The sequence below is a fragment of the Macrosteles quadrilineatus genome, unplaced genomic scaffold (assembly GCF_028750875.1).
Source record: "Macrosteles quadrilineatus isolate MER2022 unplaced genomic scaffold, UCM_ALF_1.0 Scaffold_9__3_contigs__length_116548681, whole genome shotgun sequence".
NCBI lineage: Eukaryota > Metazoa > Arthropoda > Insecta > Hemiptera > Cicadellidae > Macrosteles > Macrosteles quadrilineatus.
The window spans coordinates 115255748-115273304 of record NW_026542602.1 but is presented as its reverse complement, the minus strand read 5'-3'; the positions used below and the strand labels follow the sequence as shown (position 1 = coordinate 115273304).

The 17557-nt window shown below is 33.5% G+C and overlaps 1 protein-coding gene across 5 annotated transcripts in view; it reads right to left on the bottom strand.

The window, feature by feature from the left end:
- LOC129002185 (PHD finger protein 20-like) overlaps positions 1–17557 on the bottom strand; it is a 105563-nt gene that overhangs the window by 86458 nt on the left and 1548 nt on the right. For 4 of the 5 annotated variants that reach the window (XM_054429806.1, XM_054429809.1, XM_054429810.1 and 1 more), the window contains exons 2-3: positions 10512–10823; positions 2116–2528 (exon numbers count right to left, since the gene is read on the bottom strand). In XM_054429806.1, coding sequence (XP_054285781.1) covers positions 2116–2528; positions 10512–10775 — 677 coding nt within the window. In that variant the 5' untranslated portion in view covers positions 10776–10823. Of the gene's footprint in view, positions 1–2115; positions 2529–10511; positions 10824–11580; positions 11719–17557 lie in introns of all 5 variants that reach the window. The other variant, XM_054429807.1, reaches the window with a different exon arrangement.

Here is a 17557-nt window from a genome sequence, read left to right as displayed (position 1 = left end):
TAATAGAAAGTATAACTCGTCTGGTATCGTTCGATTCATAACGAAGCGAGGAAAGTCCTACACACATAATATTTACGATAACCCAACCTAACATAACCGCCGCAGCGCGCTGACAAAATGTGGCCTACTGACATTGCTGCGTTCTGGGTTGCACAACGTCAGAACCAGGCGTCGGATTAATTCTAAACTTCACCTGTTAATCTATTAAAGTGTGTTCTTTCCAAGTATGTAGTTATTTTTGGTATCCGGTACGAAATATTTCTGTAGGTTAGGTGGCCTCCGTTTAATACTGAAGTACCCAATTTTTTTAAAAGAGATAACCAACTTAAAATTAGTATAACTGCGAACTCAAATAGGTCTAAGCTGTTTTGTGTTATTTTATTGTTTAGGTTAACTTACCTCTATCTAGGCTATTTAGCCCCTGGGCCCTAATTTTCTCAGGTAACTAGAAGCTAACTGAACTATATTCCTAAAAAAATTCTAACCAGCCAAATGGCTTTACTTTAAAATATAAGCTTGTTGAAATTGTAAAAACTACAGCCAAAAATTTAGGACATGGGATTTGTACTCAAAACTTTTTGGCATATCTTTGCAGCCTATACCTATGCATACTCCTTTGCTGCATGCAGGATTGATTAAAATTAATTAATCTAGAAGTTAAATATTATAGAACTTGATTGTTTTTAACATTGATCTAATAATTATTGCATAAGTATTTAGACCAAAAACTGTGGGTTTGGGGTTGGACACAAAATTTGGGTACACTTTGGATAAAGCTTATGTAATAAAACTTTAAAAGCAAATTTTTAGTTTTAAAATTGTATAAACATTGTTAGAGTGTAGGCCTATAATGGAATTTTGTATATAAATCTGCTTTGCTGGTTTCTTTATCCATCAAATACTTTTTACAACCCAAGCTTGGCAGTTATTGGCTAAATTATCAAAAATTAATTGTCAAAAAAGCTTAAAACCCAAATCATGTTTGAGGGCCATAACCTAAAAACTAAACAATAGAAAATCATCAACAACAAAACAACACAAAGAGGAGACTAGACAGTTAATTTAAAAATTAAGTATATTAGAATAAATAATATGTACAGTCAAAGTATAGTTTAGCATAGGTACATAACTAATCAAAAAAAGTATTACCTTGATTTATTTTTTGAGGAATTTACACATTTGACACAACATTCAATTTTACACCATATAATTTGCTTGCACAAATAATATTATTGTCTAAAATTTAGCAGGTGACCAAAAACATCAAGCATTCTTAAAACAAAATTCCAGCTGATTGTTTCTAATTTACTATTCAAGGAAGTCACTGGGGAAATAACAATCCATAGCCTATATTGTAACCCTTTGACATAAAGTTTATGTTTAAATTAATGAATATATTTTACTTGAATACAGTTCTTATGGTTTACATACAATCATTAGGTTTTATTGATAAAGGCGTAATAAAAAGTAAGCCAACAGAAAACTCAGAGGAAATGAAAAACTAATTAAATTTACTTCCTTTTGAAAATTATATAAAACAATTGACTTAGGATATTGCAAGTAGACTTTAGTGTTAAAGTTGGTTAAATAAAAAGAAATAAGTAGTATTAATCAGAATGAATGATACTTCCTATTACCATAACATTTTTTAGCCGGTTTAAGAACGAAAAATTAACGTAGTTAATTTAAGCCACTGACAGAGTGAGCTGCTGTCACTTTTGTTCTACTGATTTCGGCCTTATGCAATGTCATGTGTTACTGTTTTAATATAACCATATGATGATAATAGTTGTTTACTTGTTGCTATGTTTTTGTTTTACAAGTTCACCTCATTAAAGTTTTGTTCTAAAATAAAATGAATACTATTTAATATTATTGATCAAGTAAATACATTTCATGCAAAGAATTTTTAACAAAGACAAACTGAAAGGGCAACTAGTTGTATTAAAAGTACTTGTATCAAAATATTGTTGACAAAGAGAGAAAATGGAATTTTAAGAGTAGCACAATCTGTGACTGGCTCATTCAATTACTTTCTATTTGAAAAATATCCTATTGCTGGTATGTATGGATTGTCTCCCTTAGTACACAAAACTTAACAGTTATATAACTTACCACTTGTCATCATTAAAATCCATCACTTCGAGTTTGTCGCCTTGCTCAAAGTCTTTACAATCTCCCAAATTTACTTGACTCTCTCTCTCTACATCGTCAGTGTTGACATTGCTACTGTCATCGCTCCCAGGTGACTCAGTAATATCCACCCTGTTGACGCTGATAGCTTGCATGCTATTGGACGTCCCTGGAGTGATATTTGTCATCCCTGGAGTACTATGGCTCGAGGATGGTGTATAATAACTTTTGCTTAGACGTCCCTCGTTCGGAGTACTACTCACATATTCCTTGAACTCCTTGGGCTTTCTTTTCCTCTTTGGAGTCATTGACCAAGATGAATCCACAATTATTGGTCTCTTGACCCCAGAAATCGGTTTGTAGACCACTGTATTCAGCACTTTCTCGGTGAAACCCTAAAGTTGGTTTGGATGTTAAGTTGGAGTTTTAAGTGTAATTGTTGAGCATGAGGAAAACCTCTATTACTTTAATGTAAATGATCTCATTTTAATTACAATATAAACATGCAACTATAGATAGAGAAAACTGCAAAAAGCTAGATCCCCCATTGATTAATAGCCTACACCAACACAAAATTTGTCAGTTGAATTCATCCATCATGTCTTAAAACCGATTTTGACCATTCACGTCTCATTGGAAAGAGCATGTTGCGTAGATGTGCAAACTGATCTTAAATTTATGAAAAAGTCCCTTAAGCTTTGCCCCACTGACTTTTAAAGTTCCCATGTTATCCTTACGAAGAGCAGATTTTGTTTACATTATGATCGGCTGGATAGTTTAATTGCTGTTGTTATTTGTTTTGCAATGCAAGGTGCATGAACAAAAACATTTACTGATTTGGTTGAAATTAAATATTTAGTCCTACTATTTGAATTTGGGTTGCGTACATATTATTACAATGGAAAAAAGCTATATAGCCTGATAAAGGCTTTGCAATTTGATATACATCATCAAATAAGAAAAATCTATTGACATAGCCCAAGACTGTATTTTTAAAGCAATCATTGAAAGAACCGATTTGCAAACTATGGAATCATAGAAAAGTAATAGAATGCCACCAAATAGATGAAAATATAGATAATTACTTATTATGAATCTACTATCCTGTATGTAGGCCTAATTAAGAAAACAGCTAGGCCTACAAGATAAAATATTCCTACAAACAATGAATGAGTATTTTAGCCAAAGTGCTAACATTTTTAGTAGGAAACATGGACTTAACTTTTTCGATCATTGCAGAGGAAAGCCTTCACGAGGCTCAATAAAGCTAGTCGGTCAGGGACATTTATGGGGTACACTTCCATATCTGTTGGCACAAACAACCGAATGAGTAATATTGATTATTTGATTGTTTAATTTGATATATCGATCGATATTACTCAATTCGGTTGTTTGTGCAAACAGATATGGAAGTGTACCCCATTTATGTTCAACTAGAGGTCGTCCAGTGGTCGAAAACGCAACCAAAAATATGTAATGTACAGACTTCTCTATTTTCACCCTACGCAGTAAATAAAACATTTGATGATTGTGTAGCAGTCTTCAATTAAATTGGATTTTAGCAAATTTCCCTATAGGGAAGTAGCTATTACCGTAGGTCTCATGGCAAAAAACCTAGGCCCAGGACCGATTTACTTTTTCATTTTGATGTCCCCAGAGGCCAAAAACACCATTGGTTCAAAATTTTATATATGTATATATATGTGTGTCCATCCAGAGGATAACTTGAGTAATTTTTGCCCGATTTTGATAAAATTTGGTTTGAAGGTGTAAGGTGGGATACACTTGAATGAGTTAGCGAACCAACATGATCGGACCATGGGAACAAGGTTTAACGGGATTTTATGGGGTAAAAAGGGGGTTTTCCCATTTTTTACCCTTAAAACATAAAATTTATCAAATTTTCTCCAGACCTTTTTAAAGAGCTTAGATAAACAAATAATTAAGTATATCAAAGTGTTTTATTATGGTGATTGGTTAGGGAGAAAATTAATGTTGTAGTTGGCCTGTTTATGGATAGGCCTATATATGTTGATCAAACTTGAAGGATTTATTTATTTCATACTAAGCTAATGATATTTTAATAAAAAACACACTTTATTAGTTTTCCTGTAGCAGCTAACCTAGGTACTTGTTAAAAATAAATGTAAATTAATAGATTAATTGAAAATCAAACCAGGCATAAGGAAATTCGCTTAGTCGGCAGGTTTGCTGCAGCTGGGACATTCTGTTTATATATCTTTGTTATTTCGTCACCAGCATGGTAACCCATAAGGCCCATGTTATTTTTTTTATTTTAAATTCATTTTTTGTGCTTACTTTTGAGGCTGTTTTAAAAAACAGCCAAAGCTTTAATGTTTATAAAGGTATTCTGCTCATCTACAGGCAAATATCTTTCTAACAATATTTATGAGCATATTTTCCCTGTGATACACACGAAGTGAGAAAAAAGATTTTAAAGAAACATAGGCTACTTGCCTATTAATATAGAAGATGACATGTATGTCATATTATTTGCTATGGTGACATTTATGTAGGCCTATCTATGTTTCCATTAAAGTCAAGTGATTTTAGAAGGACTAGAGGACCCGTGCTGCTCCGCAGCATTGGAATTTACTTCAGAAAATCTTAAGATAATTTATTAAACTGAATATTAGTGTTAACATTTTACTCAAATTAATAATTTATGTTATAAATAAAATTTGTTTAGTTTATTTACACCATTACATTAAATAACAAATAAAATATAAATACAAATATTAAATCATCTGCCTTACAACTTCTCTCCATACAATAATCAATGTGCGTCGTCCTTTTGGTTTTATTTCTACTTTAACTTTTTCGAATGATTTTCCTCTCGATAAGGCGACATACAGCTGATGGCTAAAAACTGGTTCAGGCAAGTAGACTCCAACCCGATCAATTGTTTGCCCCTGCGCTTTATTAATGGTAATGCAAAATGCTACCTTAATTGGAAATTGTCTTCGCTTGAAAGAAAATGGCACAGTTGTATCTGAAGGTGAAAGATCAATGTGAGGCAGGAGTACACGTTGCCCGATGTTCTTCCCCGTTATTATTTCCAAATCTAAAATATTTGTATGCATTTTCTTTACAATAAGCCTTGTGCCATTTAAAAGACCTGTTGTATAATTTAAAAAAAGCAAACAATTAAACTTATGGGGAATAATACTAAAGGACCGAGTGAATTTAGTGTAAAAAAAAACTTAATTTGATAAAAAACTTAAAGAGAAAAATGAGTAAGACTTATTAGAAAGAAATGAATTGTTGTAATGAAAAATACCCCCACCGCAGCAAACCTGCAGACTAAGCGAATTTCCATTTGCCTGATTTGATTTTCAATTAAATCTATTCAATTAACATTAGGTATAACAAGCACCTAGGTTTGCTGCCTGCAGTGTAATAAAGTGTGTTTAAAAAAAACACATATTAGCGAATTTCCCTATAGGGAAGTAGCTATTACCATAGGTCTCATGGTAAGACCTAAGCCCGGGACCGATTTACTTTTAGCGAATTTCCCATATAGGGAATAAGCTATTACCGTAGTACTCATGGTAAGACCTGGACGCGGGACCGATTTTTTTTTTTCGTTTTGAGGTCCCTAGAGGCCAAAAACACCATCCGTTCAAATCCATATATATATATATATATATATATTTATATATATATATATATATGTGTCCGTCAGCACGATAACTCGAGCAAAAATGATCCGATTTTGATGAAATTTGGTACAAACGTGTAAACGTACGTTTATTCGAACGAGTTCGCGATCCAGCATGATCGGACCATGGGAACGGGGGTTTACGGGGGGTTTTATGGGGTAAAAATAGGTTTTTCCCATTTTTGACCCAAAAAACATAAAATTTAGCAATTTCTTTCCAAACCATTTTGTAGAGCTTAAAAAAACAAATAATTTAGTATATTGAAGCGTTATTATGCGCCTAATGGTTACGGAGAAAATTACAAAAAATTGTAAATTTAAAATTCCCATGTTATTCTTATGGAGAATAAGTAAACTGTTGTAGTTTGCTTGTTTGTGAACATATTTTGATCAAATTTGGAAAATGTTTTTATTTCTTACTAACTATTCACATTTTACAAAAAAAAAAAACAGTTTTACCCTCCCTGATGCAGCAAACCTAAGTACTTGTTAAACTAATTCTATTTAAATCAAGAATAAATGTTATATTTTTAAGTAGACATTTCAGTGTAAATCCAATCAGTCAAATGGAAATTCGCTTAGTCTGCAGGTTTGCTGCGGCGGGGGTATTTCATTTTGATGTCCCCAGAGGCCAAAAACACCATTCGTTCAAATTTTTATATATCTATATATAGAGATATATATATATATGTGTGTCCATCCGCACGATAACTTGAGTAATTTTTTTCCGATTTTGATAAAATTTGGTTTGAAGGTGTAAGGCGGGATAAACTTGAATGAGTTCGCGAACCAGCATTATCGGACTATGGGAACGGGGGTTTATGGGGGGTTTTATGGGGTAAAAATAGGTTTTTCCCATTTTTGACCCTAAAAACACGAAATTTCACAATTTATTTTTAAACCATTTTGTAGAGCTTAAAAAAACAAATAATTTAGTATATTGAAGCGTTATTATGCGCCTAATTGTTATGGAGAAAATTTTAAAAAATTTTAATTTTAAAATTCCCATGTTATACTTATGGAGAATAAGTCAACTGTTGTAGTTTGCTTGTTTATGAACATACTAGCTGTAACCCGCGGGCTTTGCCCCGTTTAACTTCTTAGTTTTCAAGATTATCTCGTTCGCATGGCTCAATCACGTCCTGGTTGAAGTTTGTTCGCTACGCTCACTCACCTTTAGGTTGGAGCTCGTTCGCTGCGCTCACTTGCCTTCAGGTTAGCTCGTTCGCTACGCTAACTCGCCTCCAGGTTGAAGTTCGTTCGCTACGCTCACTCACCTTTTGGTTTCAAATTAGCTGTTGTCATAAATGTAAAAGAAATAATAGTGATGCACCCTGTTGGTAATCCTTGTAACTTTAATGCTATTGAACATCATAGCACAGAACCAACTTGTTTAATTGAAACAGCTGTTAAGATTCAATAATTCCATTTCTCATAAGGTTAACATGGGAAACTCCAGAGCCACTGGGGCGGAGCCCAAAAGGCTTTTTGAAATTAGAATATGCCTATATGTTAATCGGGAATGTGAGCTATCATCATGCCAAATTTCAGCCCAATCCGACCAGTATTTTTCGCGTTCACTTGTCACAAACATACATCCATACATCCATACATCCATACATCTAAACTTTCTCATTTATAATATTAGTAGGATTTTGATCGATTTTGGAAAATACTTATATTTCTTACTAAACTATTATCATTTTATAAAAAAATCTTTTTTACCCTCCCTGTTGCAGCAAACCTAAGTACTCGTTAAATTAATTCTATTTAAATAGGAAATAAATGTGCTATTTTTATGGAGGCATTTTAGTGTAAATCCAATCAGATTAATGGAAATTCGCTTAGTCTGCAGGTTTGCTGTGGCGGGGGTATTTTATAGTAAAATATTAATAGCTTAGTACAGGGTGGGGCAATGAGAACGCCACAATTTGTTTTAGCTGTCACATGTTAATTAATTGTTGCAACAACGAATGATCAGCTGTGCTTAAAACATCAATTAAACTATGCCATTTTAGTAAATATTATGCCCGAGGCTATTAACACTGAGATTTTGATGTGCAAACCTATTTTTAAAATAGTGGTTCTTGTGCAAAAACCCAGAGATTGTGTGGACCACATTCCATCCTTGGTCAACATGGCACTGTTCCAGATTGGAAAACAATGGTGAACTGGGTAAAATTATTTAGGATAAACGCTTAAACATTAAATATAATCGGTGGGTGCCGCAAAACTCTTTGTACACCAGCAAATGTTGAAAGAGTCGCAGTATGTTGACCAAGGATGGAATGTGGTCCACACAATCTTTGGGTTTTTGCACAAGAACCACTATTTTAAAAATAGGTTTGCACATCAAAATCTCAGTGTTAATAGCCTCGGGCTTAATATTTACTAAAATGGCATAGTTTAATTGATGTTTCAAGCACAGCTGATCATTCGTTGTTGCAACAATTAACATGTGACAGCTAAAACAAATTGTGACGTTCTCATTGCCCCACCCTGTATAAAATAAATAGATTGGGCAAGTTTGATCCGAATATATGCATAAACAAGCAAACTACAACAGTTTACTTATTCTCCATAAGAATAACGTGGGAATTTTTAATTTACAATTTTCTCCGTAACCAATAACCATACAAAACCCCCGCTTCAGCAAACCTGCAGACTAAGTGAATTTCCATTTGACTGATTGGATTTACACAGAAATGTCTACTTAAAAATATAACATTTATTCCCTATTTAAATAGAATTAGTTTAACAAGTACTTAGGTTTGCTGCATCAGGGAGGGTAAAACTTTTTTTGTAAAATGTTAATAGTTAGTAAGAAATAAAAACATTTTCCAAATTTGATCAAAATATGTTTATAAACAAGCAAACTACAACAGTTTACTTATTCTCCATAAGAATAACATGGGAATTTTAAGTTTACAATTTTTTGGAATTTTCTACGTAACCATTAGGCGCATAATAACGCTTCAATATACTAAATTATTAGTTTTTTTAAGCTCTAAAAAATGGTTTGGAAAGAAATTGCTAAATTTTATGTTTTTTGGGTCAAAAATGGGAAAAACCTATTTTTACCCCATAAAACCCCGTTCCCATGGTCCGATCATGCTGGATCGCGAACTCGTTTGAATAAACGTAGGTTTACACGTTTGTACCAAATTTCATCAAAATCGGATCATTTTTGCTCGAGTTATCGTGCATATATATCTCAAATGAAAGCTTGTATTTCTAGGAGTATTTTAAGAACAAAACATATAAACAAACTAAAATAAAAATGGGCTTATTGATCACTGGTCGTCGGTAAATCCCAAAATAATTACATTTTTTATTGTTTGGAATTCAGCAGCGTGCTTCAGGTACGTCCGATCTTAATAATCAAGGGCTCAAATGAAAGCTGGTATTTCACTGAAGGTTCTTACACCAAAACATTTAGGATTACGTAATTATAACTGAGGAATCTTCAATTGAAGTAACAATTTTAAAAAAATCTAATTTATGTTTTTTGGTCAAGAAATACTGTAGATAAATGAATGCTGATGCTTGATGGCAAATCTAGGCGTGCATACCTTTAATTTAAGACCAAAATTATGAAAATCGGTTGGGTAGAAGAGCCGAACGGACTCGGAAAAGAAAAACCAAATTTATCTCCCATAAGAAATGTACAGGGAGCAAATTACGTTTGTGCATAACTCGAGTAATACGTCAGATAAATGAATGCCGATGCTAGATGGCAAATCTACGGGTGCATACCTTTAATTTAAGACCAAAATCATGAAACTCAGACGGGTAGAAGAGGCGGACGGACTCGGAAAAGAAAAACCGATATTTTTTAATATATGACTACACCCAAGAAGCCTTTACTAACACTTTCATTAAAGGATTAAATTATTATTCACAGTTAATGGGAAAAAACCACCTGAACAAAACCTTAACCTTATAACCCTACATTTTCTCAGATAAATATAGGCAAATTGACATTACTCACAGCAACTAAAGCTGGGTTTTCCTAGACGCGGAGTCGGCCAGCGGAGAGCGGACAACGGAGAGCGGAATTGAAATTAACATGGCATTCCGCTCCGCTGCTAGGAAAACGGTAACATTAAATTACCTAAGACAAGCTGAGTCCGCTCTCCGCGTTCCTCTCTCCGCTGGCCGACTACGCGCCTAGGAAAACCCGGCTTAACCAAAAGAATGTCAATTGAAGCAAATAAAATTGTGACTGACAAGTTATGAATCAGGTAGTTCTTAAGCAATGTGAGCAAATTTTATCGCTTATGTCTGAAATTTGTAAACATACTGCCGACAATGGTGGTACCATGCAGGCTATATTATCAATAACAAAGATAAACATGGACAACCTTATGAATAAGTACCTATAAGTAAGTTGTGAAACATTTTGTAGAAAAGAAAACACTAAAAAAAAGATCTTTTGAAAAATGATAAAATATTTACAAGAAATTTTGATTATATCAAACAGTTATGTACATCGTGAGTGTTTCCATCAGTTATAGAGTTAACTCTTTTAAACTTATCAGAAATTATTCGACTGTTATTCGTTTTGAAGTAACTCCTGTATTATTTTTCAATTGCTCGAATTCAAGCAAAAGATTCACTAGTATTAAATAATTTCAAGTCAATTATAGGCCTAAAACTTTTTAAACATGTTTTTATTTCTTATCAAACAACTTACAATTCGCTCCAAAATGATAAGATGTTCTTTTTCCAGCTTTGAAAAATGACTGTTGTGTCTTCTTCTAAAAAGTGAAAACCATTTATCACCCGGAACTCCATTCCTAAAAGGGTTTTTACGATTGTCTGATTTGAGAAACTTTATTACTAGGTCAAGAACCTCTTCACGTTTAACCTGATCGCCTTGTTTAGCCTTTTCTAAGATAAAATTTAAAATTTCTTCTTCTTCATGAGGGCGTAAAACTGGTGGTTTTTTATGACTCATGTTTACAAAGTTAATATCCTTCTTTCCACAGTTAACGTATTAATCAATCTGAAACAAAACATAGCAATACAATAAATTATCTTCCATAATAACTTCTAAAGATGTTTTCATAAACGGTAGGCCTACCTATAATATTAGCGCCGCTAGCTTTGTGTAGCTTAGCAACCATACTAAAACAGAATAACGGCACAAATGTTCCAGGACAGGTTTTCAACATTTAAGCTTAATACATTTTATTAAAAGCCTCCACCGCTCTGCAAACAAACAAGGCACGTTCAACTTAGGTTACAGATTATTTTTTACACATCTATTACCTACCTACTTATAGATATATAAATTCAGGGCCCCATGCAGGAATGAAAATAAATAAAGTAGCCTAGGCCTACTGTGTAGGCCTATCTATATATAAAGCCAAAAGTACCCATGAACTTTTGAGAAAACTATAAGTCACACTCCCATAAACCATATAACTTACTTAAAATGTTCGTCATGACGAGAAACCTTGCGCAAAACTATCCATTGTTTCATAAATTGGCCTTTAAGGTCGTAAATCCTTTCTAAAGAGAACTTTCCATATATCTAATGTAAAAAGTATCTCAGCTGTACTCATTTGTTTGTATTACTGTATTCTATTTTGTTTCTTTCAGCTTAACTTAACCAATCAATAATTGTATTAATACTTATGAAGTCAAACGGGGTGAAGCCCGTGCGTAACAGCTCGTTTAAGATAGTAGGCAATCTTGTTAACTTAAAATTGACATGAAGTTTTAAAACCAGGACCTAGTTTAACACTGCAATAACTTACATAAATGTAAATTTGAGATGTGCAACACGATAAATGCCATTACAGTAGACTCCCTCTTATCCGGACACCTTTCACAAATGTTCCAGGACAGGTTTTCAACATTTAAGCTTAATACATTTATTAAAAGCCTCCACCGCTCTGCAAACAAACAAGGCACGTTCAACTTAGGTTACAGATTATTTTTTACACATCTATTACCTACCTACTTAATGAAGAGTATTTTTACATTTTGAGTAAGTAGGCCTAAACAATATTCAAAAATGAAAATTAAAAGTTCTGTAAAAATTGCTTTTATTGTGTGCGCCCTGTCAGCAATGACTGTCGAATTACGGTACACAGACTGTTGCCAGGTGTCAAGTTTATGAGGGTTTACTGTATTTTAATACCTAAGTTATTAGGTACTGATTATTGTTAATAATATAAAATAATAAAATCTTTGAATCTTGTTATTCTATCATGGTGTTGGATTGGCTTGTTTTTCTCTCTTTTAGTTATAGTCCAGTCAAATGGTAGTTGAACGTTACAAAAAATAACTGTTACGAGTTTTTTTCTTAACTTTATGTTTTTTGGGGCGCTGAATCCGAATCTGAAGAGATCCAACAAAAATTCCTTGTGCGTTTTGAGCTAGACGCAAAAAATATGAAAATTTTCGCACTTTTTTCAGTTTCTTGCTTATACCTCGGAAACTATACATTCTACTAAATTTTACCAAATGTGAAAATGAAAGATCATGAAATTTCCTACAAAATACATATGCACCATTCTTTATCAAACGCACAATTAGCTCACTAGAGTGCGCTCCAAAAAGAGAAAAAATCACATTTTTGTAAAAAACACGTTTATTGCCAGATTTTCATATTTATTACTGAAAGTACGCGTTTATTGAAGGTGGACTATGTAAGTAAATTAAGTTTAAATACTTTTCACCAGACTATGATGTTTTTGGCTGTATTACATACGTTAATTGGTGGCTGAAAGTTACGTTTTGCTGGCCATGCCAGCTGTCATCGTTATTTGGGGACCGAGCACGTTTTTACAGGCCGGGGCCGCAAAATCAGCTGTCCGCATACTTACTTAAAACATGAATGCATTTTAAATACACAATCAAAATTCATAGCATTGCAATAGAATTGTGTTATTGTCACTGTTGCCTAGTAACTATTTATTTTTATTTTTGCTGATTCCTCAAACTATTTCTTCACATAACCTTAAAGTTGTAGTAGTGTTGACTATCAGTGTGCATTGATTATTATAGTGGTGAATAGTGGTAATAGGGTATAGTGTGGTGAGAAATAGCGTTCGTACCACGGACCAAAATGGTTTTGCAGCTCTCGATTGATTTAAGTTCTCGACTTCGTCTCGAACTTAAAAACTATCTCGAGCCGGAAAAAACCTCTTTTTCGGCCCTATGTACGAAATATACTATTACATGTAAGCCCCAATTAGTGTACAATTAAAACATATCGAAACTTATTTCAGAACATATAGATGCAAAGACGATAATTGGGACCCGATCCAAAAAGACAAAAATTTTACATTGTTGTAAACAACTTTTTTGCCATATTTTCACATGTATTATTTAAAGTACAGCGTTTCAACTCATTTTCTCTTCTGTAACTTATTTCACTATCTATTTAACTTAATTCTAGCTTCAAAAAAACCCTCTCAAATAATTACTTTCACCAAAAACACCTAAAATTTATCATGAACGAAAGGACAAATATTCTGTGAAACATAACTTGCCATAGTTAGACATTTATTTTTACAACTATACAGTAGCCTATGGTTGGTTAACCTGTAAGTTGAATAAGAAAGCATTATCGTACACAGTTTTAACATAAACAGCTAATTATAACATATTCTCTTTTTATTTTTTTACAAACATTGACGTGACATAAAACGCCAATTTCACTTGTAAGACGCCTTCACAATCCGTCGTCCCGATTAACTATGGTATGGCACCTTTGTACACAAAACAATAGAGCAATTCCTCATGAGAAGTACTATAATTGAGGGTAGATTTGGAATGCATAATATTTCTGATAGCATATCCTTTAGATGATTACAAATGCACACATCCATAATTCACATTACTAAAGAGATGGAAAGGTTTTGTGGTGTTCACTTCGAAATCTCTGAGCAGCATGAATACAGTGTAGACAGCAGAGAATACCGAGTTCAGAGGGACGACACAGAATCCATCAAAATCTTGAAATGGGAATTCTCATGTTGAATGATATTTATAATACTTAAATGTTCATTAATATGTGTCTCACATCACGTAAAATTCCTTTTACATTATGAAACAATTATCCCAAAATGCGTATACCATATATACTACCCACGAGCTTCACCCCGTTTTACATCATAAGTATTAATAAAACTATTGATTAGTTACTTTAAGCTAAAATAAACAAAAGAGAATACAGTAATACAAACAAATAATCACACCTAATTTTAATAAGGTAAACAATTGAAGAATAACAAACAAATAAGTAATTTAGGGATCGAAGACAAGGAAGCTCTCGTCATATTGTTAAAGTAACTTCCTAACATCCCTTCCCTTGCCCGTCAGGGCTTGGGGATGCTTAAAGTGTAACAATCAGTGTTTAAAACAAAACTCACGCGGCAGGGACACCTCAAGCGTCCTCCTTTTTTTTTTTTTTTTTTTTTTTTTTTTTTTTTTTTTTTTTTATTGAAATTGTTCATTTATACAGTGAGCTATTTTCTTATTAGTTATTTTTTCTCGAATCAATTCAATAATTTTGTATTCCAAACTGTTAGCATCATTTCTGTCTTTGTACTGTTTTGTTTTAAATATTAAATTCAGCATAACCAGTGAACAACTAAATCAGTGTCTTTAATTTCAATTGTCCACCGATAATTTTAAACTCATTAAAATAATTTCATTAATAGCTACCCAGTTATCAGCGCACCAAACACAAGGAAAAGCAAGATGAAATGTGAATTACTGAACCGTATTGTACAGAAGAACACCAACCACATTCGAGGGACTCTAAGCAGCGGTCTTCCACTGCAGTGGAAAAAGTCACTGAAAAAAATATTGTCTTTGCTCTTATTTGTTCTGAAATAAATTAGATATGTTTAAATTGTACACTAATTGGGGCTTACATGTAAAGTATTTAAACTTAATTTGCTTACATAGTCCACCTTCAATAAACGCGTACTTTCAGTAATAAATGTGAAAATCTGGCAATAAACGTGTTTTTTACAAAAATTTGATATTTTTCTCTTTTTGGAGCGCACTCTAGCGAGCTAATTGTACGTTTGATAAAGAATAATACATATGTATTTTGTAGGAAATTTCATGATCTTTCATTTTCACATTTGGTAAAATTTAGTAGAATGTATAGTTTCCAAGTTATAAGCAAAACACTGAAAAAACAGCGAAAATTTTCTTATTTTTTGCCTCTAGCTCAAAACGCACAAGGAATTTTTGTTGGATCTCTTCAGATTCGGATTCAGCGCCCCAAAAAACATAAAGTTAAGGAAAAAACTCGTAACAGTTATTTTTTGTAACGTAAGGTAGATTTCCACGACGAATTGACTGGACTATTAGGTTACCCTAAGTAAGTTGCATAGGCCCTAAGTCACCTAGGCCTATATGATATGGTTATCAAAAGTAGAGCAGGCCTACTGTAAGTAACTACAGCCAGTATGTATTAAATAGCATAGTAATAAGAGAAAATTCAGCAAAACTTGCTCGACGTGAGTACCTGCATTCCTATCAAGGCCATCACCTTGACCTACCTAGATGCCGACTAGCCTAGACTCAAAATGGCTGTACCCTTACAGTTCGACCAAAACTTCTGTGCGCGTGGACGAGTCACTACTAGCCGAACTAAAACATACGGGTACGGGCTATTGGCAGTGCTGGGGGTAGGGGTGAGTGAGTAGCGAGACACAAATGTTTTTACAAAAGTACCCCCGCCAAACCCCTCGCCTAGACCCAACCAGATCTGGTCGCGCGTACAGAAACTTTGGCCGAACTGTACTACACTAGTAAGCTCTATAACACGCTCCCAGTTGAAGTGCGCGAGCTGGACATTAGGGCCTTCAAAGACACCCTGAGCGAGACTATCTGGTGGGCAAGCCTCTATACTCACTAAGTGAGCTGGACGACACACCACTTTTTGGTAACCCTCCGCCATCTTAGTTAGTTTTTATGTGAAAAATAGTAGCCTATTATTATATGTGACGCAATCTATTCCGACTTTGTCAGTCACCGATGCAGTATTCTAGTATCCAAGTTAGTCATAGATGTATACACGGTTGAAAATACCAATAGTTTTTAGTGTGAAGTTGTTTGTAACAATTGAGTTAAAAGGCCCATAAATGTTTCGCGAGTGTGCTAGGTTACAGGATATTGATTTTAGTAGAGAGCTACAGTCCAAAGCAAAAGCACAAGTCCCACGTCACCCAAATAAGGTCACAATATAGGCCCTATATGGCTTACTTTTAAAATATACCTTTAAGAATAATAATCAATCAATAACATTTTGGGGTAATTAGGTCAGTTACATGAATGTATTTTACAGTTTGAGTCCTCTAACTTAGGTAATTCGACATTTAGAGCCATTAATAGGCCTACCATTGACTTAAATCAATGCTTAAATTATACCTAGGTAATTTAGTACTTTCCTGTTAAGGGGAACATTCATTATTATCGTGATTCCTTTTCGATATAGGCTATCAATATTTTTGTTTTCCTTTACGATTCATATTCCATCTGTTTTAATATCTTCAAACACATTTAAATTAGCCTACAGACAAACAGACATAGCAAATATGTCTAAATTATACTTCGTTCAGTAACCAAGTTACTGAGTTTTAGCTTGTATTAGAGAATAAGATTAAGAACAAACTAATCTTGTTATTAGGCAAAAAAATTGCCTAAGTTATATATTGGATTATGAAATGAAACTATTCTAAACTAACCTAATAGGCCTATAACAAGGTAACCAAACTTGCTGTAGGCCAAGTTACCGTTTCAAAATTCCGTTTGATAACAGAAAAGGCATATGGGGAATAACTTAGGCTATCAAACGGAATTTTGAAATGTTACAGCAAGTTTGGTTGGTTAAGAACAGTTTCATATCAATATAGGCCTAATATGTTTTTATTATTGTTTGTTGATACTGAACAATATTTATTTATCATAGTTTTCAGCTGATAAGTTTCTATTTGTTAATATCAATATATCAAATAAAAAAATAAATTATCGATAGGCCTATAAAAAAAGAAATAATTGATAATAAATGTTCTCTTTAACAGGAAAGTACCGGTAATTTAATTTAGTCCTAGCATGCCAGCGATGTTGAGAAAGCTTACGAATTAACCTTGACTTAAAGTTAGGCCTACTAAAAAGGATGAGAAAATGGCATAAGTTAAAGACATTTTAAAATATATAGGCCTATGGTCGTTAGGCATTTACACGCAAGTAGACTAATTTATTTTGATCTTGTCAAGGAATGGGCCTAGCCCATTCACACAAATTGTACATATTGTAGATATATAAATTCAGGGCCCCATGCAGGAATGAAAATAAATAAAGTAGCCTAGGCCTACTGTGTAGGCCTATCTATATATAAAGCCAAAAGTACCCATGAACTTTTGAGAAAACTATAAGTCACACTCCCATAAACCATATAACTTACTTAAAATGTTCGTCATGACGAGAAACCTTGCGCAAAACTATCCATTGTTTCATAAATTGGCCTTTAAGGTCGTAAATCCTTTCTAAAGAGAACTTTCCATATATCTAATGTAAAAAGTATCTCAGCTGTACTCATTTGTTTGTATTACTGTATTCTATTTTGTTTCTTTCAGCTTAACTTAACCAATCAATAATTGTATTAATACTTATGAAGTCAAACGGGGTGAAGCCCGTGCGTAACAGCTCGTTTAAGATAGTAGGCAATCTTGTTAACTTAAAATTGACATGAAGTTTTAAAAC